General features: G+C 40.5%; 1 protein-coding gene across 1 annotated transcript in view; it reads right to left on the bottom strand.

The window, feature by feature from the left end:
- ESPN (espin) overlaps positions 1-27,976 on the bottom strand; it is a 3,774,415-nt gene that overhangs the window by 1,082,173 nt on the left and 2,664,266 nt on the right. The window contains exon 9 of the mRNA XM_044063026.1: positions 10,464-10,625. Within this exon, the coding sequence (XP_043918961.1) occupies positions 10,464-10,625 (162 nt within the window). The remainder of the gene's footprint in view (positions 1-10,463; positions 10,626-27,976) is intronic.

Here is a 27,976-nt window from a genome sequence, read left to right as displayed (position 1 = left end):
CTTCCTATACTCTGGAACAAGCTACCCTTCTATGTTAAACAAAGCTCCTCATTAGCATTCTTCAAGAAAAATCTTGATGAGTGGATGGGAAATAGGAAATACACCCCAGGGATCACTTCTGTGGCTCTGCTCGACAGCGGCACAGGAAATTAACTTTCTTGGGTGGCGTAAGCCAGGGAACCTTGTTGGCTAGGCTTACTTAGGCCCTTTGGCTGATAGCCTAGTATCTAACTAGGAACCTATGCACCTGTGAACTGTGAGAAGCTTGTTGCTTATGGAGGTGAAGAGATTCAAACCGAAGGCTCAGTAGTGCTGCTTTCATGCTATTTGGCTTGGAGCAGTTACAGCTTGCAATTTTATGTAGTCAGAAGACCTGTGCAGTCATTACTACGTCTCAGAGACAATTTGAGAATGAAACTGCTTTCTTTTACCAAAGTTGTCCATCATGTAAGCACATGTCCCAGTTTCAGCTTTACTGATGCTATTTTCTCAGAGTATGCTGATGATTTTAACAAAAAGCTAGGCAAACTTTCAGTTATGTACTCCATGAAAGCAGACCAAGAGGCCAGTCCAGTGGTCAGACCAGCAAGGAGATTTCCAATAGCTATGCAGGACAAAGTCAAGGCCCATTTAGACAAAATGGTGCAGCAAGGTGTGATTTGTCCAGTCACAGAACCACCTTGAGTGGTTGTCTTCCATGGTAGCTGCTCATAAGATAAATTCAGATGAAATCAGAATATGCATTGACCCAAGAGACTTGAACAAGGCATTAAAAAGACCTCATCATCTTATGCATACAGTTGAGGAGATTGCCGCCCTCATGCCACATGACACTGTTTTTTTCCGTCTTAGATGCAGAGTGTTAATTTTGGCAAGTAATGCTTGATCACCAATCTTCACTACTGACTAAGTTCAGTACCCCTATTTGATAGATACAGATTCCTCAGGATGCCTTCTCGAATAAATTCTGCCAGTGAAGTCTTTCAGCGTGCTACGGAGCAAATTTTTTCAAGCTACCTGTGTGCTATAATAGTTGATGATTTTCTGGTTGGAGGCAATGGTGAAGTTGAGCATGACAGAAACCCAGGAAAGTTCTGGACAGATTGAGTGAAGTGAATTTAAAGCTCAATCCTCTGAAATGTAAATTCAGACTACCAGAAGTTACTTTTGTAGGTAATTTATTTACGAGTACAAGCTTATGACCAGACTCTTCTAAAAAAGCAGACATTCTTGAGATGCCAGCTCCAGACACTGTCCAAGCCTTACAGCATTTTCCTGGTATGGTTAACTATTTGGGAAAAGTTATGCCCGAGTTTAGTGAGTTATCAGCGCCTTTAAAACAGCTGACATGCAAAAATGTTGCCTGGTCATAGTTAGAACACCACCAAAGAGCATCTGATAACCGCAAACAGCAAATTGCCAACCCACCTACATTCACCTCAGGCTTTCTCCCTGCCGAATGGCGCACTGCTACAGTCATCCCTCTCCACAAAGGAGGAGCGACTACAGACCCTGGGAACTATCACCCCATTAGCCTGATGAGTCTGATATGCAAAGCTATGGAATGCATCATCATGGACCTAATAAACAAGGATATAGGGAATCTCCAAACTCTGGATCCCATACAGTTTGGTTTTGTGAAGGGTAGATCATGCCTGCTCAACCTGGTCGACTTCTTTGAGTCAGTCACCAGAGCTGTGGATGAGGGCAAGGTGGTTCATACAGTCTACCTTGATCTGGCCAAGGCTTTTGATACCATTCCCCACTCAGGAATCATAGAAAAACTCACTAAGTTTGGCATCAACCCCTTTATCACTAGTGGGTTGCAAACTGGCTCACAGAGAGAACCCACAGTGTGAAAGTAGCTGACTCCAAGTCAGACTGCCGATTAGTCACAAATGGAGTCCCACAGGGTTCAGTCCTGCGTCCCCTCCTGTTTGGTATCTACTTCTTTGAAGTCCAGGCCAACACGAAGGGACTCTGGCTGACAAAGTTCGCAGATGATGGCAAGTTGGAAGCTATTATTAACTCAAGTGATGTTGACGTCCTACAGAATGGCCTCACTGTGAACAATGATTGGTGTCCGAACCATGGCCTTAAGCTCAATGCCAAAAAATGTGTCATCATCCCCTTTGGTAAAAACCCAGTTCCCATATATTACCACATTGATGGTAGACCACTGAACACAGAAGGCGTTTTAAGAGATCTGGGAACACAGGTTGACAGCAACCTCTTTTTTGATCACCACATTGCCACTGTGGTCAGAAAGTCCTTCTATGTGGCACATCTCATTAGTAAGGGTTTTGCATCCAGGAAGAAAGAGGTCATTGTCTCCCTCTACTCGTCCCTCATTAGGCCAATCATTGAGTACAATGCCCCATTTGGCACGTGCCTCACTAGACACCTGCAACAACTGGAGAGGCCGCAAAATTACCTCACAAACAGGATACTAGGCCTTAAACACTTGTCCTATATGGACAGACTCAAAAATCTCCAACTATTCTCTGTCTCATATCGCCTACCTAGAAGCGATCTCTGCTTGACTTACAAAGCCATGTCTGACCCAGCTCTGTTAGAAATGCTACATCTAAAGAAATCCTAATTTCTTCTCACTACACGCTCCAGAGGCCTCAACCTCATTACCACAATTAACAGAACATGCTACAAGGACAGGTTCATAACCCAGAGACTGCCTATGCTATGGAACAGACTTCCCATACATGTCAAGCAGAGCACCTCGCTGACCCTCTTCAGGAGAAATCTTGATGAGTGGATAGGAAACAGAAAATTCACGCCAGGGATAACACCAGTGGGTCTACTCAACAGAGGCACTGGGAACTAAGGTCGGGTGGCACTATGCCAGGGTAATCCTATGGCTAGGTTTGTAAAGGCACCATGGCCATTAGCCTAGTACACACCTATGAACCTAGGAACCTATAAGGTACTATGATGTCCACAAACCAGTAGTTTTTTTCCTGTGATACTTCAAAGTTCGGTTTTGGTGCAGTTATTCTTCAAGAGGGCAGACTTGTTGCCTATGTATGTAGAACTCTTACTCAAACTGAAATGCAGTATGCTCAAACTGAGAAGGAACTTTTGGCATTTGTGTTTGCACATTCGATGTTCCACAATTATATTTATGGCCAAGCTAGACAGACCATCAACCTCTAGTCACTATTTTGAAGAAGCCTATGCATTCAGCTCCAGCAAGACTACAAAGAATGATGCTTAAATTGCAAAAAGTATAATTTTAAAATGGTCTATACAAAAGGCAAACTTCTTTATCTGGATGATCCTTTATCTAGATTGCCTAGAAATACCACGGAACAGCTTGATGCAGAAAACTTTGACTTTGATGTCATGGAAGTGCGTAATTTTTCTACCAGGACACTTGATGAGCTAAGAGATCATACAAAGACTAATCGAACTTTGCAAAAAGCTCAACCACTTCATCAATGTAGGATGGCCATCAAAGCAATCCTGTGTACCTTATCTTCCACATACAGATGAGATGCTGATGGAAGATGGTATCATTTTCAATGGTTCAGTAGTTATTGTTCCTACTTCCTTAGAACATGAATACATTCAGATTTTGCGTAGTGGCCACCCAGGTTTCGATTCTACCAAAAGAAGGGCGAGATGACTAGTATTTTGGCCTTCTCTATCAAAAGACATTGATAAAGTGCTTTCTTCTTGTTCAGTAAATAACAGTACTAAACCGCATTTGCAATGAAAGCCACTTTAGCTAAGCCAAATTCCTGAACTACCTTGGTCAGCAGTAGCAAATGACATATTTGAGTAGAACAATCAGCATTACTTAGTGTTGGCAGACTCTTATTCTAACTGGCTTGAGATCGATTTGCTACCTAACCTAACGTCCAGAGCTGTTATCACTAAGATGAAACATCATTTCTCAGTCCATGGTAGTCCACACAAAGTTATTTCTGACAATGGTTCTCAGTTTACTAGTCAAGTTTCAGATATTTGCAAAAGAGTGGGACTTTATGCATCTTACTAGTAGTCCTGAATACCCACAGTCAAAAGGCCTTGCTGAATGTGCAGAACACAGTGCAAAGCAATTACTAGAGAGTCAAAGTGTAACAATACCGTTAATTTTGTGAATTTACTTAATCTCAGAAATACACCCCGTGACAACCTACTTGGCTTGTGTGTGCAGAGATTTCTATCTAGGCAAACCATAACAACCTTGCCTATCACTTCTAGTTTGTTGTTGCCTAATGCAAAAAACAACAGAGCAAGCAAGCAAAGTCCAACTTTTTAAGAAGCGTTCTTGTCAGAAATCCAGCTATGATAAAATGAGTAGATTTCTTCATCGGTTAAAAGGACAGACAATGAGGATGCAAACAGCAAAAGGATTTGGTCGAATTGGTCAAGTGAGAGGTATATGTCCCGAGCCAAGATCCTACTTAGTGGAATCTGAGGGTATAGAATACAGTAGAAACTGCAGACATCCACTTCTTCATAGGTTCATACTAGGCTATCTGCCCGAGGGCATTTACAAGCCTAGCCCATTGTTTTGTGGCTTACGCCACCCCTTTAGTATGGGGAACTATACCCATTATTTTGCTGTGCCTCTGTCGAGCAGTGACACTGAGGTAATCCCTGGGGTATATCTGTGATCTCCCATCCATTGGTCAAGATTTCTCTTGAACAAGGCCAGCGAGGTGCTCTGCCTCACATGTACCGGGATTTTGTTCCACAGCATAGGGAGTCTTTGGGTGATGAATCTATCCCTCCAGTACGTCCTATTAATAGCCGTGTCAAGGTTTAAGTCTCCCGCCCTTGTGGCTCTGATGGATCTAGATTTTTGAGGTGAAGCATATTCATCAAATCTGGGTTTGACATGGCCTTGTATGTTAGGCAAAGGTCACCTCTGAGCAAGCGGTGGCGACTGAATAGAGCTGGAGTTCTTTCAGTCGGGCAGCATAGGACAGATTTTGAGACCCTTTATCCTTTTGGTGAGGAACTTTGTGGCCTCTCCAGCTGCTGCAAGTGTCGGGTCAGATACATTCCGAATGGGGCATTGTACTCAATCATTGGTCTGATGAGTGATGAGTAAAGGGAGACTATGACCTCCCTTGATCTAGATGAGAATCCCTTCATGATAAGGTGGGCAATGTAGAAGGTCTTCCTAACTACTTTAGCTACATGGGTGTCGAATGACAGACTACTATCAACCTGGGTCCCCAGGTCCCTGATAACTTCTTCTGTGCTTTATGTTACACAATCAGGTCGTATTTGAAGATCTTGTGTTAAATACACAGCAACCTGGACATGATTGTTTTATATGTGTCTAATTCTGTATGACTGCACATCAAAGAATTAGTTCTGTATAATTGCACGTCAAAAGATCATTTCTGTAAATTGCATGTCACTGCAGCTGGACAAACAGGTTAAGCATAATGTGAGACAAGATCAAGAAAAATTTGAAGAAAATTTATATAAAAATATTGAGCATAATAGGAAACCTTTTTACAGATACATAAGATGTGGAAGGAGTAAAGACACAAAAATTGATAAACTGTGTGCAGATTCTAAAATGTATTCTCAGACACAACAGATAATAGATATATTTACAAAATCTTATGCAAAATGATTTTACTCCACAAAAGGGCTGATAAGTTGTCCTAGTGACATCCAGGTAACCCCCAGATAATGGAATCAAATTAGATTATATAGAAAAAGAACTGCACAAACTGGATCCAAACAAAGCACATGAAGGAAACATAATTAGTAACAATGACCTGGGAACACTTCAGCAAGAACTTAACATTATATCTATTATTCACTAGGTCATATAAATATGGGAAGATTCCTCAGAATTGGAGACATGTGCTTATTAAACCTGTCTTCAAGGGAAAGAGGAGTAGGGCAAACAAAGAGCCATATTGACCTTTAAGTCTATTTTCATGTTGTGGAAAAATAATTGAAAAGGTAATACTGGATAAGTTATTGTAAGAAGTGGATAGGTTGGGACTTGAAACCATATATCAGCACACATATGTTGAAAACAGATCTATTACCACCTGTAACATGATGTTCTATAACAATATAATAATAGCAATGAATGAAAAATTGTGCTGTGATGTAATTTATAGAGTTAACTTCAGCATTTGAAAGGGTCATTCACAAAACACTGATCAGTAAATTAGTACAACTAGGTATCGATGTACACTTGATAAGATGGATAGCTGCAGGGCTGGCTTACAAATAGGACATGGCAAGTATCCCACACCAGCTGGACAGGTGAAATCCTTGGTTACAGTCAAGGTGTCCCACAGGGCTCTGTCCTAGGCCCTTACTTGTTTAGATTGTATATTTCAGACCTTACTTTTTCATCTGAGGTGTTCTACAGTCTATATGCTGATGACCTGAAACTGGGTAAACTGACTACACGTGTTACAGATAAGGAATGCCTGCAAAATAACTTGACTAAATTGACCATTTGGGCACAGGAGAATAATATGCTGATAAACACATCAAAAACTAAGCTTATGAGATTTGGAAGACTTAAATTGAAAGGTGAATATTAAATGCCACACACAGACTCATTTAAGGACCTGGGTACATGGGTAGATTCAGCTATGAGTTTTTCTAATCATATCTTATAAAGTCTAGGATATCAAAAATGATGAAGTCATTGTTTGTTAGTTACATTAGACCCAAACTTGAATATGGAATAACAATATAGAAACCCTATAAGAAAACAACCATGAGTAAACTGGAAAGAGTACAGCGGAAATATACCAATGGCATCCATGGATGTGAAAATTTAAGTTATTATGAAAGACTAAAATATCTGAACTTGTACACTGTTACAGATATCTAAGAGGAGATCTTATTCAAGTATATAAGGCATTTAGAGACAACTACCTCTGGGAATGTTTGGGGTTAACAAAAGTGCTAGAGAATCATCAGACAACCTATGTAGAAGATTCTATAGAAATGAAAAGTGCATTAATTGGTTCTCTGACAGAGTAGCTGATGCATGTAACAGACTACCAAATTACATTAAAGCAAGTACTAGTCTAGATATTTTTAAGAACAGCCTGAACACCGATTATGGGAACAAGTGCTTTGGTGTACTGGCAAGCTAGAAGGGCATTAATGCCCATGCTTGAAATATTTGTATGTATTGAATACTGTCCTTTAATATATGATCTACAATGGATATAAAAAGTGTACACACCCCTGTTAAATTGCCAGGTTTTTGTGATACAAAAAATGAGACCACAATAAATAATTCCAAAACTTTTCCCACCTTTAATGTGACATGTACAATTCAATTGAAAAACAAACAAATCTGTTAGGGGAAAAATATAAAAAATAAAACACATACAATAAGCTGGTTGCATAAGTGTGCACACCCTTAAACTAATACTTTGTTGAAGCATCTTTTGATTTAATTACAACATTCAGTCTTCTTGGGTACACACCTGCCATCAATTAAAGAGACTCTGATTAACCCCAAATAAAGTTCAGCTGTCCTAGTATGATTTTCCTGACATTTACTCAGTTGCCTGCTACAGCAAAAGCCATGGTTCGCAGAGAGCTTACAAAGCATTAAAGGGACCTCATTGTTGAAAGGCATCAGTCAGAAGAAGGGTACAAACAAATTTCCACAGCATTGGATATACCATGGAACACAGTGAAGACAAGTCATCAAAAAGTGGAGAAAACATGGCAGAACAGTGATGTTGCAAAGAACTGGACGTCCCTCCAAAATTGATGAAAAGACAAGACAAAAACTGGTCAGGGAAGCTGCCAAGAGACCTAAAGCAACACTGAAGGAGCTGCAGGAATTTCTGGCAAGTACTGGTTGTGTACTTCATGTGACAACAATCTCCCATATTCTCCATATGCCTGGACTATGGGGTAGGATTGCAAGACGGCAGCCTTTTCTTACACAGAAAAACATCCAGGCCCAGCTAAAATTTGCAAAACAATACATCAAGTCTCCCAAAAGCATGTGGGAAAATGCGTTTTGGTCTGATGAGACCAAGGTTGAACATTTTGGCCACAATTCCAAAAGGTACATTTGGCACAAAAACAACACTTTGCATAACCAAAAGAACACCATCCCTATGGTGAAGCATGGTGGTGGCAATATCATGCTTTGGGGTTGCTTTTCATCAGCTGGAACTGGGGCTTTAGTCAAGGTGGAGGGAATTATGAACAGTCCCAAATACCACTCACTTATGGCCCAAAACCTTCAGGCGTCTGCTAGAAAGCTGAATATGAAGAGGAATTTCACCTTTCAACACGACAATGACCCCAAGAATACATCCAAATCAACAAAAGAATGGCTTCACCAGAAGAAAATTAAAGTTTTGGAATTGCCCAGCCAGAACACAGACCTAAATCCAATAGAAAATCTGTGAGGTGACCTAAAGAGGGCTGTACACAAGAGATGCCCTTGTAATCTGACAGATTTGGAGCACTTTTGCAAGGAAGAGTGGGCAAATATTGACAAGTCAAGATGTGCCATGCTGATAGACTCCTGCACAAGACGACTCAATGCTGTAATTAAATCAAAAGGTGCTTTAACAAAGTATAAGTTTAAGGGTGTGCACACTTATACAATCAGTTTATTGTACATTTTTTATTTTTTATATTTTTCCCCTAACAGAGTTGTTTGTTTTTCAATTGAATTGTACAGGTTATAGGTCACATTAAAGGTGGGAAATGTTTGAAATGATTTATTGTGGTCTCATTTTTTTATATCACAAAAACCTGGCATTTTAACAGGGGTGTGTACACTTTTTATATCCACCATTTCTCAGAGAAGGAGGATGTAGAACAAAGCATGTGTATGTACCTTTAAGAAGCATTTCCAAATGTAAGCACATGCAAGAAGCAGTGCCATTTTGAGAGAACAGCCAGAGAGTTGTTTGTTTTATCCTGACTGTATGAGCGACAGAAGGTATATATCAACTCAAATAACAACATAACAAAAGTCTGGAAAATGGAAGAAGCTTTAAACAGCTATTCAGATGAACTGATAATATTGCAAAAATCAAAGGCTGAAATGAAGAAAAGGCTGGTTGAGTATGAGACTACTCAAGAAGAGCTGTTTCAAAAAATATGATAGACATGTATGAGAGAGAGAAATTGGAAGGAACAGACTGCTTTAATTTATAAAATCACAAATAGGTAACTGTACTGGTTTTCCACAGCAGGATTTGTTAACTAAAAGGGAACATCGTGTATATGCTCCAAAACTGGCCATAAGAAAGCAACCAAAACCTGTATTAGGAAAGATGCAATCATACCAGCACAGGTATTAGAGATAATTTGGAATTTTTTTTTATTTGTATAAAGCAGAGAAATATGGAAATCAAGAAAAAGCACAAATGGAGATATTTATGGATGACTTAAGTATGCCAAGGTTAGAGGTAGGTGAGGTTCAACAATTAACAGCTAAAACAGGAGGAGATGAGATAAAAATGGTGACACATAATGAATCTGCAGGAAAGTATCCAGGAATAGATGGTATTCCTGTGGAAGTTTGGAAGCTAGAAGAGAAGAAAGTAATAAAGATCTGGAAGGTTTTGGTTAACAGGATTTTAAAAGGAGGAGAAGCAAAAACATCCTGGCTGTGGTGGCTATAATATCTAAAGACAGTAAAGACCCATCAGCCCATCAGACCCAGCCTTATATAAGCCCACTTCTATTTGAAACCATAATTATAACGTGTTTATGTCTATAATAGCTAAAAGAATGTCAAAGGGGTTACCAAAATTGACAGGGATCAATGTGGCAACAGTCTTGGAGGTATTGAGTTTCAACTGATTACAGATCATTCATTCATGAATGCATTCCAAATGTGATCTTAACCTGTTTATGGCAGACATATATGCCTACGTTTGGAAAGTAAAGGTTTAGCTGTGTAGCATCAGCACCGTAATTACACTGTAGGCTTCTTGCCTGCACAAAGTCTTAAAGAGGAAGTATGTACATAAAACAGAGACCTGTGGTCCAACATGGGTAAGAGAGAGAAGGAAGAAGAACTGAGAACCTCTAAGGCTACTCGATGCATTTTATCTGGAGGCAAACCAGTCCAAGGTTACTCCTATGATGCTACAGTAATGTTGTAAGCAGTCCAGTAGCAACACAGAGGCAAAAATGTCAAAGGCAGGCAGGAGACATCAAAGGGCATTACTGAATACAGATACTGATCTCTCATGATTAGGAGATCAAATACCATGCCTCAGCAGGTTCTCTTCTAAACACTATTATAATCAAAATGAAAATGACTGAAACTCCTATAAAGCTACACATTACTTTGATAAATATACCTTTTCATGTAAACTATAATAAACCCAAGCAAATACAACTGTTGTAGTCAATGGAATGTTTGCTGCAACCACTACCTTCTGATTTTCTTCACAAGCACATAAATAATGCTGAAAATTAAGTTTACCAAATCAGTCTGGGCTTACCTCCTCACTTGGAGCCATGCTGTTGTTCCCCTTTTTTTCCGCCGTGTTGAGACCAAGAGATTTGTAATAGTCCCCAGTGCTGGGCTGCTTTTTAAAGCCTCGAGATTTCCGTCCGGAATCACTCCTTCGTAATTTCTCTGGACAGTTATCAACCTGGACCAGCTAAGGAAAAGCATGCAGAAAAACTAAAGTTCATTTCATTACAACAAACTCCACCAAAACTTCACAGCTCATGGAGTATTAAAACAAACAGTAAAACAAATGTCCATTAACTATCTCATCTAGAGGACTGTTCATGTCTGTCTCTGTCTGTATGTCTGCCTGTCTATCAGTATATCTATGTCTGTTGACCATGAGTGTCCCAGTAATCAGAAGCCCATTCTCAGGAAGGACTAGGAGAACAGTGTCTGTGAAATTCACACCTCTTATCATGATCCATAATAAGTTGGCTTGCAATTAAATTTGAGTTTAACTTTCTGCATATATGTATAACCTTCCTTACATGGCATGTGCATTTTTGAAAGATGTTATTCTTTTGCTTTTTATTCTTTCTCAAATCACTACACACTAAATACTTTGGACAATTGAAGTTCTGCACTATTTGCATATTCTAAAGTAATAAGTTCAAATAAGTAAGCGATTTGGAGAAAATAAAAATTAAGCTGATAATTTTTGTGTCTCAGAAAGGATATATTTGAATTTAGTAAAAGCTAAGGAAAGTAACATGTCTGTAAAGGCTGCAATCAGTATTCAGATAAGTAAAAACATCAGATGCTACAATATTCTGAAGGTCAATCAGACTGGCAACAGATATGGACTATCAAAAGCCCACTCTTGCTTTGTACAAATTTGTCTTACTTTCCTTGTTGTGATTCATATAATTTTATTTTTAATAATGTTAGGTTTTGTGCAAGTAACAATCACAACGCTTACATTATACATAATAAAAGAATCTAAGCATATACATCACACCAGGAGACAGTGCATATTAAACAAATGTGACTATGGATACACCAAAAGTGATCAGAGAAAGAATTAGCTGGACATATGTGGCATGGGTTTTTTCAGTTGCAAGCAAGTACTTAAGAGATCATATTTAATACAGCAAATGTAACATTTGTTATTGCATAAAAAAAGAGTCTGCACACATCATGATGCACATGAGCACTCTTTTTATGTAAAAATAGTTTTTCAAACTATTTTCCGAAAAAAAAATTTCGAACACAGAAGTCTAAGGAGTCTCAGACATATTTCTGGCATTAATATTAACATGCTGGAAGGAGGTATGGAGTTATTTGCTGCAATCTGGGTTCCAGCGCTAATTATGCTTGATTACCATGTATAAATAACTGCAAAATAATAATGTAATTGCCATCCTGTTACCTTAACAGTTTGGAAAAAACTAATGGTTGTCCATACATGACTATAACCATTACAGTTTTCACCTCCCATGCACATGGTACAAGGTTTGATCCTAACCTCCAGCGAATGTCTGTATGGAGTTTAGGTGTTCTCCCTGAGTTTCTTCATAAAAAAAAACTCATTCTTATGTTCAGCTTAGAAAGTCTTTTTTATTATCTCAGCTGCTCTGACAGCTGGAACAACCCAAGTCTTTTATTCCATATTACTTTATGTTATGCTTGCATATAGTGCTATTTTATAAAGTTATGTCTCTCAGTACACAGGACACTATAGTCACTAGTTGTAGCTATTTCATTAATCAATACTGATTTTGTCCTTTTTTTCCTAATCTACTTTCTTATTGGTTTTGAGTGTTCAGCATGTTTGTTTCATTTAATTCTTTGTGGTTCATGTTTCCAGTGCCTCTCAGCTACTTGCATATTAGAATGTTTAAAGTGTAGCAGCTTATGATCAATAAGGTTTGGTAATATTTTATTCCAGGTACACAAGACAATGTTTACAATCCCAGAATTACATTAATCTTACAATGCTGACAATTTGGTTTTAAAGAGTACCTGATATTAAGCTAGTTTTGCAAGGGTTGAGTATACACTGATTAATTATGAATCGTACATAGTACCATGTAGCATAAACGGCTAATACTGAATAGTTTAGTCACATCTGTACCCAGCCATATTTTAAATGGAGGGACAGTACCAGCATCTTGGAAGAAAGCTGTGGTGACTGTACAACTCAAAGAGGGCAAAGATCCTTTAAGTTCAACTTCATATAGAACAGCTTCAATTCTGAACCTTGACTATACAGCATTTACGCTATAGTAGCTAAGAGAATGGCTACAATGTTGACAAAAACGAAAGTTACATATTAACCATAACAACAGATCCATGTTGTTTTCTTTTTGGACGGTTCAACTTTTGGGATATTGAATTCACCTCAATGCCTTTAGAAGCTGTGGGTCTAGGGATCTGACTCCTCCCCTACCCATAATCCATCTCTTCCTCCAAATACCTCAGATCGAGTTTGCCTGTTTATCACCCAATAACACCTAACTTCTATACCAGAAAATAACCTGAAAAAAATAATCAACTGAGGTTCTATAATGGCAAGGTTCCTGCTTTGGTACATTCAAAAAGAAGCACTAGCTGAGAAAAATTTTGAAAAGGGAAGGATGGGATGCTGAACCAGACAAAAAGAAGACAACACAGCTCTGTCGTTATAATACATAACTTTCTTAACTGATGTTGTCTTTTTTCATCTGATTCAGCCAGTGGGACAGATTCCCTAGCTTCCACAACCCTAGGCGGTATTAAGGAAGGATATTTCTGAGAATGGTGAACCCAAAGGATGTACGTGATCTTGACTACGCATCCATCTTGCAATGAGAAATGAAAGTGTGGACTGTAGACCAAGTTACAGCACACATTTCATCTGTAGAAACTCTGTGCATGAAAGCAGTGTAAGGAGCCATAGCCCTTATACAATCAGCTTTTGGTTTCTTAGCTAAAGAGAGTCCCAATTTTGTATACAAATACAATGCAGTCAGATAGCCATCTAGATAAAGTGACTTTTGAAGCATTCAGCCCTAGCTTTGATTTAAAGGTTACAAATATCTGATCAGATTTTCTGAAATCCTTAGTTTTATGGAGGTAAACTCAAAGTTGTCTGTGGACATCTAACAAATGCAGGCTATATTCTCCCTACATTGGAGAATCATGGAAAAAATACTGGCAAATTAATGGTTTGATTAATGTTCATCTTTGATGCCACTTTACAGATGATAGTACGATTTGTTCTCAAAGAAACCCTATCTTTATGGAAAACAAAACAGAGGTTTACAAGAGTGCTTGTAATTCAGAAATCCCATTAGTCTTCCAACAAAGGTTATTTCAAATCTACTGAAGCATAACAGTTGTATCCCAAGGAGGAATAGGATCCCTTATAGTAGATCTCAATAAGAACATTTATTTTAGAAATGCCTTTGAAATCTTCAGAGAGGCTAAAGCCATTTGATTTTGCTCAACATAGAAATTAGAAATGGCAGCTAGTTGTACTTTGATTGTACAAAAACTGGAACCCTTCTGAGAAAGGTTTAACAAAAATAATCTAGGATAGAAGGAAGTGGAGCCAAAAATGGATCTATCCCCTTAGCTGTTGCCAATATAGAAAATCTCTTCCATTTGCAAAGGGAAATTTTTGTGGCACTTGAAGTTTGAGAGGCTAATAAAATATTAACCACTTTACATCTCTGGCCACCGTTAAAATTGGAGGAACCATGCAGTTAGCTTCATTGTCTCTGGATTTGCATGAGGTTGCCTGGATGGTTGAGTTATAAGATCTGAAAGGCAATCCAATGTCCAGGGAGGACACAGTACATGAAGCCAGAGGAAGAGGAACCACAATTGCTGAGCCCTAAAATGGGCAATGAGGATTACCTTGGCCTTTGCACCTTACTGCTTTTGTGAATAAACTGTTATTAGAAGACAGGGGAAAGGTATATAGAACATCCAGTGATTGACTGTGGACTAGACCGCCCCTTAATGACTGTTTCTGTGAAGGGATTAGGGTGAAGTAACTTGCTGCATTTCTGGTTTAGGTATGAAGCAAACAAATCACAGCAAGGTTGGCCCCAGTGTCTGAAGATCCGATTTGCCACTGTTTGATTGAGTGACCATTCTTGGGGCAGTAAAATGGACCTGCTCATTTTGTCTGCTAACATACTGAAAATCCCAGGAATATGCACTGCTATGAGAAAGCGATGGGAAAACATTGTTCACTGCCATACTCTTATGGCCTTTCAGCATACAGGATATGAGTGATTTCTGCCCTGCTTGCTGATGTACCAGACTACTGACATGTTGTCCATCTCGACAGAGATCACAGCCCTAGGGAGGGAGTCCCAGAAGGGCTGCAACAATAGGAGGACTGCTCTCATCTCCAATATACTGATGTGAAGTTCAATTTACATGTTTGACCATGAACTGTCTTCCCTCTGAATTGCCTCAACTCCAGAAGGTAAGCATTGGTGGTTACTAAGGTCATGGTGGGAATGTGAAGAAAAAGGCCGATCTTCTAGGAGAGCTCTAGAGGTTAACCACAGTCATTATGCAAATTTGTCTATGAAGGGGATGAAGGAACTGGGACCACTGTACTGAAAGGGTCCAATGAAGAATTCTCATGTGGTACCTGGCTAGGGGCAATAATGTTACTGTGGAAGCCATTAGACCTAGCAATCTAAAAATAGGTCTTCCTGGTAGAAAAGGGTGCTGAAGAACTTACAAAGCTGTCAAAGAAACTAGCCTGGATTCTGGTAGAGAAGCTATCTGCTTGCTCGTGTTCTAGTGGCATCCGATGAACTCTTTTTGTTTTGCTGGTATCAACATGCTTTTGGATTGACTGACTGTGATCCCCAAATGTTGGATGAACTGGAGTAAGAAGTCCTTTGCTAAATCAGAACATCCTTGGTTGGTGCAGTGAGAAGCCAATCATCTAAGTATGGAAATACCTGGAACCTTAGCAGTCGGAGCTGTGACTACCACCATGCAATTGGTGAACACATGTGGGGCTGTGCTGAAGACCAAATGGCAGCACTCTGAATTGGAAATCACTGGCTCCCAGCTGGAAACAGAGAAATCTTCTTGACAACGCTGAAATCTTGATATAGTAGGCATCCTAGAGGTCTGTTGAGTACATCCAATCATCCTTCCTCAACAAATGTAGAATGGACCGAACCATGAACATCCAGAACTTTGTATGCTTTACAAACTCATTGAGGTGACTGAGGTCTAAGATTGGCCTAAGGTCTCCTATCTTTTTCGGGACTAAAATAAACCTGGAATAGACTCCAGATTTTAAATGGACTGTGGGGACTTGCGGGATGACTCTTTTTTAACAGCTTTAAGGCTTCTGCTGTTTCAGATTCCCTATGATGGGATGGTACTGTGTGAATACATTTCTCTTTTAAAAAAAGGAGAAATAAAGGTATTACAAAGTCTCTGGTGATTATCAGTAGCACCCAAGAATCTGATGTGATGGCCTGCTAGGCTTGAGGGTGCAGGGATAAGTCCCCCACCCCAACTGAGTGTGGCAGTTGGGCAATCCTTCAGGAGTACTGAAAAGACTTCTCATAAAAGGGACAGCAAGGCCCTTAACTCTGTGTTCTGCTCCTGCCACTACGGCAACAACCATTGCTATTGTTCCCCCCTCTGCCTCAGGAGGATCTGTCGTCTAAGGGAGTACCCTGGTTGAACACTTGAGATTTTCTGAACCCCATTTTCTTACCACCTGTCTGATTCCTGAAGAAGGCTCTCTGAGGGGTGGAAAAGTGGATTTCAACAGCAGAAAAAATCTTATCATTCTGTTCACTCTTGGTAAGACCTTTGTTAACTTTTAGCCCAAAGACTGTGGGGCCATCAAATGGGGAGTTAAGTAAGGATGTCTTAAAGTCTTCTGCAGGGTCACATAGTCACTTCCAGGCATGCCAACAGATGGCTAAGCTGGTGCCTGCTGCTGTAGCTGTACCATCAACTGCATTAGAAAGCAGATGCATGGATACATTGGACACTGACTGTAAGGCAGACAACTGGGACTCCATTGTTTTCTGAATATTCATTGGTAGGTTACCTGAGATGGACTTGGTGAGTTCTGTTGTCAAGTCCTCTGGAAATGTGTCATATGGGCCAGGTATTTCAGCATTATAAGTGCAAAGGTTGCTGAAGCATAAGTCAATTTTGCAAATCTGTCCAGCCCTCTATACTCTCTATTAGGTGAATAAACAGATGTACTCTCCTTGGAGAGCTTTTTTAATGGCTGCTGCCACAACCATGGCATACACAGTGGAACCTTACTCCAGTGTGGTTTGTGTTTAGGTGCAAATAAAATTTTGACTGGCTTTTTACGGATTGGTTCTGTCTTTCAGGGCCCACTGAGCTATCAATTCTATGACCGCATCAGCGGGTGTTACCACCCAGGAGGTAGAAGAGCCATCTCAAAATTTTGGAGGAATGCAGACTCTTCAGGGGAGGGCAGACCAGTGGACCAACCCCCTTGCTATTCCATCAATTCCAAACTGTCACCAAAGGAGACGTCTTCCAAAGCGGATCTTGGGGACCCATTCCGGTCATCCATGTCTATGTCCTCAGTGACTGACTCCGGACAGGAATCTAAATGTCTCCTTTTACAGGTTTGTTTCCTAGGACCTTGCCTTGACTGAGCATCTGGAGGCTGGTCAGAATCAGACATGGAGCTCAAGTGGTAAGCAACCTCCAGGCTAAAGGAAGCTGACTGCCCCTGTCAACAAGGAAGTGTGGAGTCAGACTCAACAACTAAAAGAGGTTGGGATGGAGATGAGTGAATGGAGAGCACCTCTTCTCTGGATTTGGTCAAAACCTTTTTGAACACTTTGAATCCCATGGCAGAGATCGGGCCCAAACAGACTCCTGCCCTATCATGACATGATGAAGAAAGAGCCTCCCACAGCCCAACTTGTCCCAGATCCAAAGTCAACATCAGAGCGGAGCTATCTAGAGCAGAGGCATCGAGTGAAAGAGACAACTCTGAAAGCTTCAGTACCAACTCCACACTCCAAGTGCAAGCACTGATGTGTTGGCTCCAAGACTCTCCTTGATGCAAAGGCATCAGAGTTGAATGAGGAAGGGATATAGCCAGAGTGAAAGTCAACCAAATTGTTGGCTCCAAAGTTGCTGCTACCAGTAGGCTTGGATCCACAGACCTTGGATCCAAAGGGTAGACTGTGACAGGAGTAATTAGTGGAAAGCCTGTTGGAGCCATTCTTGGAATGTTCTGTGTGGATACAGAAGGGAGAGCTCCTTGTTGAATCTACATCCAAAGGAATCTTCTCATCATCCTGTTGACATCTGATTTGGTAAGGCTCCTCGATGACCGAATGGGCCTGGATGATGAAGCCACTGATGGTGGTTTTGATGAAAACCTCTCTTGCAGAAAGGGAGAATGAAGCCGTGAAAAATGATTTGGAGGGATAGGTGATTGGAATCGAGGGGGAATCTGATTCAATTGATGAAGTAACGTCTGTGCCAGACCCAATCAGAGCTCTTAAAAACATGTCAGAGCACTGGATCCACAGTTTCTGTTAAATATGATTAATTTGGTTTTGTGGAGGCACTTGACAACATTAACAGAATGGTAATTACTGAAAAGGAGGCAGAGTGCAAGAAGACCCTGGTGTCTTGATTCATAGAAGGCGTTCAAAACAGTTAGGTGTGATTTTATGACTAGCACAATGTCAGCACGTGCGTTTCTCTATAGAAAATGTAGCAAATTAGGGCAATATATATACATATATATATATATATATATATATATATACACAAAGAATCAGAAGCAAGAATCAGGGTGGGAAGACTCCTCCCTAGCAAACTGGGACTGAATAGAGGAACAAAGCAGAGTTGACCTCTTTCTCCTTTGCCATTTGCCTTACACTTACAGGCACTGGCAATGAAAATAAGGGACTCTCAAATTCAAGGGTATACCTGGTATGTACTTGATAAAATCACTAAAGGATATTTCTGTGTTGTGAATTATCGTGTAACTCTTTCAAAGTTTTTTCAGGATATAAAATAAATGAGGATAAAACAAAGGCTATACCAGTAAACTATGTTCCCACACATGAATTTGTTCAGCAATACCCATATTTATGGTGGCAAAAGATGAAATATTTAGCAGCTTGGGTTAAATGGGATTATATTACAGCAGCTAAGGATATGTGGAAAGATACTACACAAAAGATAATACAAAAACTGAGAAGGTGGGTACTTTTGAAGATGGACATGCATAGTAGGGCTCAAACAGTGAAAATGTTTCTAGCTCCCTTAGTATTGTATACAGGTCAGGTACAGTTTTATCAACCAAAGAAGTAGCTGTAGACCATAATTAATAAAGAAATGAAAAAAAATTATTTGGGAGGAAAAGAGGGTGAGATTTAAATGGGATAAGTTGTTTCCCCCCAAAGAACAAAGTGGTACAGGATTACCTGATTTGAAGGGATACTTTAGAGTTACACAGTTAAGGCTCATATAGACACAGACACACACACACACATATCTGTATATATTTATATGTATATGTTACATGTATATACGTATACACATATATACACATACACACATATATGCAGAGAGAGAGAGAAGACAACCCTCTTCTCCTACCACCCAACACTACAACCTGTGAGAGATGCACTTATATAGCCAAACTGGAAGCAAAGCTCTCTTCACCCATGACTGGACTAGACAGTCAAGAGGAGAAGGTAAACACTTGCACCACACCACACTCATCACATAGTCCCACAAAACCTACACCACCAAAACACACACATAGAAACACAAAACACACACCTACATTCGCGGAGGCTCTCAATAAAAACCTGCCCAAGCATCAGGGACATCCAAAGCATAAACGCAAGCAAACTCCACCCCCCAACACAACCCAAATGACACACAGCCCACAAAGTCAGTGTTCCACTCAACCACAGCCCATAAGGCATAACAATGTACCCAACACTCTAGTCATAGGTGACTCTATAGTCAGGCACACTGATGTTCCACTCACTAGACTAAACAAGGAGAAAGTTACTGTCAGCTGCCTGTCAGGTGCCAGGATCCGCCACATAATGCATGCACTCAGGTCACTCCACAATAAGTACAAATATGACACTGTCATTGTCCATGTTGGTGTGAATGACCTGAGACGTACCTCCCTGGACTACATGAAAAGAGATATGGAGGAGCTCTCCGATCTTGTATCCCAGGCAGGTATGACCCTAACCCTGAGTAGCATCCTGCCATCACCCAGAATGATACCACAGTACAAGGACAAAATGATTGACTTCAACGATTGGCTAAGCTTCTGGTGTAATTCTAAGGGAATCCAGTATTTGTCTGCCTGGGACGACATGATTGACAGTCCAAGATGCTTTGCCAGAGATGGCCTGCACCTGTCACCCTTAGGATTCCGGATACTGGCTAAGGCTCTTGCCACCCCTATAGTGCCTTTTTTAGGCAAGGTTCAAATGACAAATTCACCACCGTAACAGGTACAAGCAAGCAAAATCTGAGGGTAATGCTACTCAATGCTAGAAGTCTAAACCTCAAAATGCACTCACTCGAGGCACTCCTTAAAATGGAGAACATTGACATCTGTGCAGTGACAGAGACCTGGTTCAAAGCTCCAGAGAGCACCCCTGCATTACCAGGCTTCAATTCATACCACACCTTTCGGCCACCTAACCCAGAAAGAAGCACTAAAGGCGGAGGTGTCCATATTCATTAAGGATATCCACACCTCTAGGCTAGTTGCACAGCATAATGCATCCGAGATTATCCAACTGCAACTAACTCTGGGCAAGACCGCAATCCAAATTGTAGCTTGCTACAGACCCCACACCATGCTCCAGGATTCACATTCCTCATTTCTTGCTACACTGGAAAGTATTAGGGTACAACCCAACACCCTAATAATGGGCAATTTCAACTACCCCACCACTAACTGGGAAAACTACTCATGTACCAACTCTTTTGCTAAACATTTTCTAGAATTCATAAATTCCAACGCCTTGGATCAACTTATTCACACCCCCACCAGGGGCAGCAATATCCTAGACCTGGTCATTACCAACATGGGAAACCGGTGTGCCACACCATAGGTCAATTCCTCGTTGGTCAGATCCGGCCACAAGCTAATCAGCCTAGACATCCACATCCCATCCCCACCCCCAATTAGGGAAACCATTGTAAAAAACTTCTCCAAAGCCAACTTCACACTTCTTAAGACAGAAGTGGCAAACTTCATGACACCCATGCAGATGGACAATAGAGGTATGACTGCCGAATCCTACACAAATGCACTTTATAAGCACTTACACAAGTGCATGGATCATGCTATCCCTAATAGAACCAAGATGTTATCCTCCAAAAAGAGGAAGCCAATCTGGTGGTCCTCTGCCATAAACAAACTCTACAACAGAAGAAAGAAACTGTTGCAAAAAAGAGTAAAATCCCATGACTGGAAGAACTCCCTGGTCAACCTCAGTAAGAAGCTGAGATCCCTCATAAAATCCTCCAAAGCTAGTTACGAAAACAAAATTGCCACTGACTCTAAAGACAACCACAAAGCATTCTATAGCTATGTCAAGAATCTAAATGGGAACACTCAGATCTGCTCTGAGTTACAGCACAATGGCACTAAATATACAGAACCAACTGATATTGCCAACATCCTAGCAGATAGGTTCAGTGCTAACTTTACCCCCCACCCCTAGAGGGCCCATCTCTATACCGGAAGAATGCAAAGTTCCTATAATCACGGCTGCACAGGTAAAAAACACACTCTCCAAAGCCAAGAACACAGCATCCATGGGACCTGACAATATCCCAGGCTGCATTCTACAGGAACTACAGAATGAACTGGCACCCTACCCAAGTACCATGTTCAGTCATAGCCTCACCTCAGGCTTTGTACCCACTGAATGGCGCACCGCGACGGTTATCCCACCCCACAAAGGGGGACCCACGACGGACCCTGGGAACTACCACCCCAATAGCTTGACGAGCCTGGTCTGCAAGGCCATGGAACGTATCATTGTGGAACTCATAAACAAAGACATTGGTAATCTCCAAACTCTGGACCCTACCCAGTTTGGATTTGTAAAAGGCAGATCATGTCTCCTAAACCTGATTGACTTCTTTGAAGCAGTCACCAAAGCCATAGATGAGGGTAAAATGATTCACACAGCTTATCTAGATCTCGCCAAGGCTTTCGACACCATCCCCCACTCTGGAATTATAGATAAGCTCACTAAACTAGGTATAAATCCCTACGTCACAAGATGGGTTGCCAACTGGCTCACGGACAGAACCCACACTGTGAAAGTAGCGGATTCCAAATCCGACATCAGACCAGTGACAAGTGGAGTACCACAGGGTTCAGTCCTGGGTCCTCTCCTGTTTGGTATCTACTTCTCTGAAGTGCAGGCCAACACAGAAGGTCTTTGGCTAACAAAGTTTGCAGATGACTGCAAACTAGGAGCCATAATCGAAACTCCTAACGATGTGGACAACCTACAAAAGGGCCTCACTGAGACAGATACCTGGTGTCAAAGCCATGGCCTGAAGCTCAATGCCAAAAAGTGTATTGTCATCCCCTTTGGTAAAAACTCTGTACCCATGAACTACCACATAGCTGGTGGTCTACTTAATGCCGAAAATGTGATAAGAGACCTTGGGACACAGGTGGACAGTAGTCTCTCCTTTGATAATCACATTGCCACAGTGATCAGGAAATCCTTCTACGTGGCTCATCCCATCACAAAAGGATTCTCATCCAGAAAAAAAGAGGTCATTGTTCACCTCTACTCATCACTCATTAGACCCATTATAGAGTACAATGCCCCTTTTGGTATGTACCTCACAAGACATCTACAACAACTGGAAAGACCATAGAAATACCTCACAAAGAGGATTACTGGCCTCAAACAGATGCCCTATGCAGACCGTCTAAAAAAACTACAGCTTTACTCCATCGCATATCGCCTACTCAGGGGCGATCTCTGCCTAACATAAAAGCTATGTCAAACCCAGAGCTGTTGGACATGCTCCACTTAAAGAAATCCCAATCCCTCCGAGCTACACGCTCTAGGGACCTAAACCTTGTCACCACAATAAACAGAACATGCTGGAGGGATAGATTCCTGTCCCAGAGACTTCCCATACTCTGGAACAGACTACCTATCTATGTCAAACAGAGCTCCTCATTAGCACTCTTCAAGAAAAATCTTGATGATTGGATGGGAAATGGGAAATTCTCCCCGGGGATCACTTCTGTGGCTCTGCTCAACAGGGGCACAGGAAAATAATTTTCTTGGGTGGCGAAAGCAGGGTACATTTTTTGGCTAGGCTTGTATGGGCCCTACGGCCGATAGCCTAGTACCTACCTATGAACCTATGAGAGAGAGAGAGAGAGAGCAAGCACAGAAGACTGCAAATCAAAGTAGAAAGAAAGGATGTTGAAAGTGAGGAGTTCATGAAATAAAGGAGAGAATAGTAGAATTTTGGATGCAGAAACTTAAGGAGAACAATAGCAAACATACAAAATAACATATCTGCAAAGGAGGAGAAAATATTTTGATAACTAAGCCAATACGGGATTGGAGAAAAAGGAATTTTACCAATAGGGATGACTATAAGTAGGGGTACCAAAAACAGGCTAAAGGGAGCTGGAATTTATTAGAGAAAATGAGCAAAGGAACCAAGGTATTGGGAGCAAATAACTAAGGAGGGAAACATCTCCGAGTGGGATGAGCCAAGGAGAAATGTGTACTGTGGGTTGGAGACTGCATTCCCTACCAGGAAGACAAAGAACAAGGTGACTCAGCAGATGATTCAAAGAAGCTCTATCAGGTGAAAAGGCAACAACAGAAAGACAAGGAAGACACATGTCAGATACCACTCATCATGAATGCCAGCAGCAATCTGCTCTCCAGTCAAGAGGACTACAAAGTGAGATGGAGGGAGTACTTAGAAGTGTCTGAATGAACCAACATAAGATGCACTGCCTTGTGGACAGTCTTCCATGAAACAAGGAAAAGAAACTACCATAGAAGTATTAACAGCATTAAAGAAAAGGAAGTCAGGAAAATAGCAGGCTCATATGAAGTCACTGTAGATATGATCAATATGTTGGGTGAGCTTGGTGAAAAGCGGGCTCTGAGTGTACTCATCATGATATCCTACATGAATGGTGAATAACCATTACAGTCCCAGTGTAAAACAACAAAGAGGACATGCACAACTGTGCAGAATACAGAGGTATCAAACTCCTTCCTAACCAATACACTCATCACTTCTATTTGATGTAAAAGAAAATGCTGCAAAAGAGCCAGAATTAGTACAGTACAAAACCCAAAGAAAGGTCAAGTAATGAAAACTGACAGTGCACTAAGGGCTAAGCCAAAAATGACAAACCTAAGACAGATGTCCATGCAACAGAGGACAGAATATGGCATACAACCACTGTGATATTATGTCTGTCCTCAGCTTGGACATATTGCAAGCCAGAGAAGTGTCATGAAAAATACTAGGCTGCGACTCATCCCAGCAGATCCAAGATGGGGGGTTGAGATTTATTGAGTGCTGCCTAGCAACTGCTATGAGGCTTTTGGGACTATAATATCAGGATGTACTGGAAGGAGGATCCACACTCACCTTGGATGCAAAAAGTCACTAGGGAGGGACAGAAATAGGGAAATTGCAACACAAGCTTCTCTTGCAGAGAAAGGAAGAATTTTGGAGAGTATATATAGAGAGATAGAGACATTGGCCTCTCAAGTGGGAGAAGAATTTGGATGGGGTTGAGTTTGTGGAAAGTCAGACATTTGCCTTTTGTAAGCAGAGATGGAACCATGACTTACTGGAGAAGAATCCTGCAGTGATTTAAAGATTAGGAAGGAACTCAGTCTGTGATGCAACATATGGGCCTCATCAGCAAGTCTTTATATATGGTAATATTACTTTTAGCAAGAAGTCAACTGTTATTTCATGCAGAGCTTTACATAACAATGAAATGTTACTATGTGTTTCTTAATATAGAGCATACAAGCCTATGTTGTGAAGATCTACTTTTAAGTATTGCCTTATAGTGTATAACTTAGAAGACTTTTGTTTTATGGAATATTTTGGAAGTCACTTACTGTTTTCCTTATATGGCACAATGGAATGATGTTTGTCATTGTACCTACCTCTATGTATACTTATCCTGCTCAGTTAACATTAATAGTGCTTCACAATTAACACTGATAAAACCATTTAAACTTACTCTTAGCTAACCTTCACCATGGTCTTTTCTGAGCTGTTTAATGTTAACTGAGCAATCAATAGTTTGACTTTAGCCTATCACACCTTTGAATTCGATTAAGCACACTTTTGGGTGAGTTGTAAATTTTATTGCCCTGATGCTCAGTGTATCCACTCCAACTCCAGAATGTGCACACTTTATTTTATATTGTTTGCAAACCATGTCCATATCCACTCTTCAATTCTACATTACTCCCACTGACACACACATACTGAAAGAGCATCATGAATTACAGAGCACTGGCCACAACTCTACATCATGATGCTTCAGTGTTTAATGGAGATCAATGCATGGATTACTGTAAGGTCATGACAACCAGCAACACCATCTGGCAAACAACTGGGCACACACTAACAATATATTTACAAACAATAAAACAAAGTAGATTGTTCTATAAAGCAATGCTGCAATCACAAGGGACCAAACAAAGTACCTCAACTCAGGCTAATTCACCAATAACCATGACAGCAAACACTGTATACAGACAACTACATCAACATGTGAAACGCACCACTAAAAAGCTCACACATGCAGTATGTAACACCAGGAAACAGTTATAAATGCCCCTTCTGTAGCATAAAACACATACCCCCATCACACATACACACACACACACACACACACACACACACACACACACACACACACACACACACACACACACACACCAAAGTTGGTTACAGTGGGACTGAAAAAAAAGACATCGCATGAGGGAAAGAAAAAGATACTGTTCATGTAAATGTGATGTTTAATCAACAGCAATGCTTCAGAAAATGTGTTAAATAAATAAAAGGCCTGTCTTAAATAAACAGTTATGGCACCATCCATAACACATGCAGGACTCATGTAATTTCTCTGACTATCTCATTCATTTTCATGTTGCTCAATTTATCCCACTCAGATCATGTAAAACTGATAACTGTTGTTTACAACCGTCTAGTCAGAGTACACTTGTTACAGGGTACTCTTACACAATCTGCATTATACTCACTTATACATGCAGGGTACTACAGAACCATCCACTTCACACTGCAATTCCTACTAAGAACCACTTCAGGTGGCTATAGTTTGGCTGTAAGCTGGTAGCTATGAGAGCTGACCAACTACACTGACATGCTGACTACCACCAGGGTATCAGTCAGGTATCACCATAAGTTTTCTCTATAATTTTCAACTGCACTAGGCTTAAAATGAATGCCACATACAGAAAGAAGCATGTGTGCGCGCACACACATCCACAAATTGGTAAACCATGAGGCTTTGCACATTTTTTTTCATAAAATCTGGTTGTAATGGCTAAGGGAGACTAAAGTTATTGAAAGATATCCTCCAGCTACATACCTCTCAATCTCTTAGAGCACGAAATCTGGACAAAGCCTAAAATATTGGGGGGACAAAGGCCCAAAAATAGGGACAAATTTTAAATATTGCTCTTATAAACTTAGAAAGTTGATAGAAGAACAAGATTTGTGTTAGCATGCATTTTCTGAAGGATACAAATTCAGAAACTCAAATATATGCCATTATTTAGTGACTTCAATTCTCAGTGATTTGCCAAAAAAAAGAAGTTATGTTCTTACCATAACGTCCCATGTGTGTTGTCTATCTCATCGTTTATTCTCACTGGTGGGTCAGATCCGATTTGTTGGATCCATCTCGGCCTTTACATAAGCTCGAGGTTCTCAGTCAAGCTCGTAGGCATTTCCACTATCCATAATGCAACTGTGCTATAACTTCAGATCTTGTTTGCCCTCCAGCAGTGATTAAAACTATACCTTACCAAGAAAATGTAACATAAACACCTTACACGAGACATACCTTAGAGGCTGTAGAGTCCCACAATAATCCCATTGGAGTTACTTGGTCTACCAGGAGGGGGAATGGTGGGTGGGTTGTGATAATAAAGGACGAGATGGACAACACACATGGAACGTTATGCTAAGAACATAACTTCTTTATGTGTTGTTGTCAATCTTGTCTTTATTCTCATTGATGGGACCGCATCCCTAGCTGCCTAATTCCTGGATGGTCCATGAGAGAATATTCCTCAGAACTATAGAACCAAAGGATACTCTACTCCTAGAGGCCAAATCCAATTTGTAATGAGTGATAAAGGTATGTGGTTTAGCCCATGTAGCTGCAGCACAAATGCTGTCTAAGGGTAATCTGGATTGGAAAGCCACTGAAGTGGCTATTGACCTGGTAGAATGAGCCTTGATAGGATTTGGAATAGTCTTGTGGTTAGAGTTGTATATGAAAGATATACATCGTGATAGCCAATTGGATAGTGTTACTTTAGAAACTGTCTGGCCTTTCCTAATGTCTGAATAAGAGATAAAGAGTTGATCTGACTTTCTGAATTGTGATGTCCTGTGCAAATAGAAACGTTAATTATTTACAGACATCTAAAAGGTGGAGAGAGTATTTATTTATTTGCCATTTGTTAACCAGGTTAGTCTGGCTGGGCAGGTGCCCTTTTTCAGCAGAGACCTGAGGAGAAAAGCTCCAAATACAAAGATTACAATTAGCTATAAAAGAGAAATACAGATATAAACAAAACATACAATGAGAATATTATTTGCCGTAAACATTTTTAAAAAGGTGCAATTAATAATCTTAAACTCACATGTAACTGATATAGTTGCATGCTGACAAATAGGAGAAGAGGAAAGGAAGGACTAGTAAGTAGGCAAGTCCTACTTATAGTGTGGGGTCTAGTCAAGGAATAGTGGGGAAGGGGCAAGGTAAGGGGATGAAAGATATAGGTGGGAGTTGCCTGATACAGGAAATAGTGATTAAGAAAGAGGTGCATTGTTACTGAAATAGAAGTATAAACATACAAACAGGAGAGTACTCTCCTTTGTTTTAAAAGTTTGAAAAGAATACTGGTAATTCAACAGACTGGTTGAGAGTTATTTCCGAAACAACTTTAGGTAAAAAGGAAGTGTTTGTTCTCAGAGAAACTCTGTCTTTATGAAAAATTATGCACGGATGTTTGGAGGTTAGGGCCTGTAGCTCGGAGACTCTTCTTGCTGAAGTTATAGCTACTAAAAGAAGCGTCTTTCATGCTAAGAATTTCAAATCACATGTTGCAAAAGGTTCAAAAGGTGGGTAAACAAGCTTTGATAATACAAAATTCAAATCCCAAGGTGGAACAGGATTCGTGTAAGGAGAGCGGATTAAGGAAGTACCTTTGAGGAATGCTTTACAAA

Source organism: Protopterus annectens, chromosome 2.part1, assembly GCF_019279795.1.
Source record: "Protopterus annectens isolate FY-2018-M chromosome 2.part1, PAN1.0, whole genome shotgun sequence".
Lineage (NCBI taxonomy): Eukaryota > Metazoa > Chordata > Ceratodontiformes > Protopteridae > Protopterus > Protopterus annectens.
The sequence above is the reverse complement of the archived record's forward strand: the minus strand, read 5'-3'. Positions and strand labels throughout refer to the sequence as shown.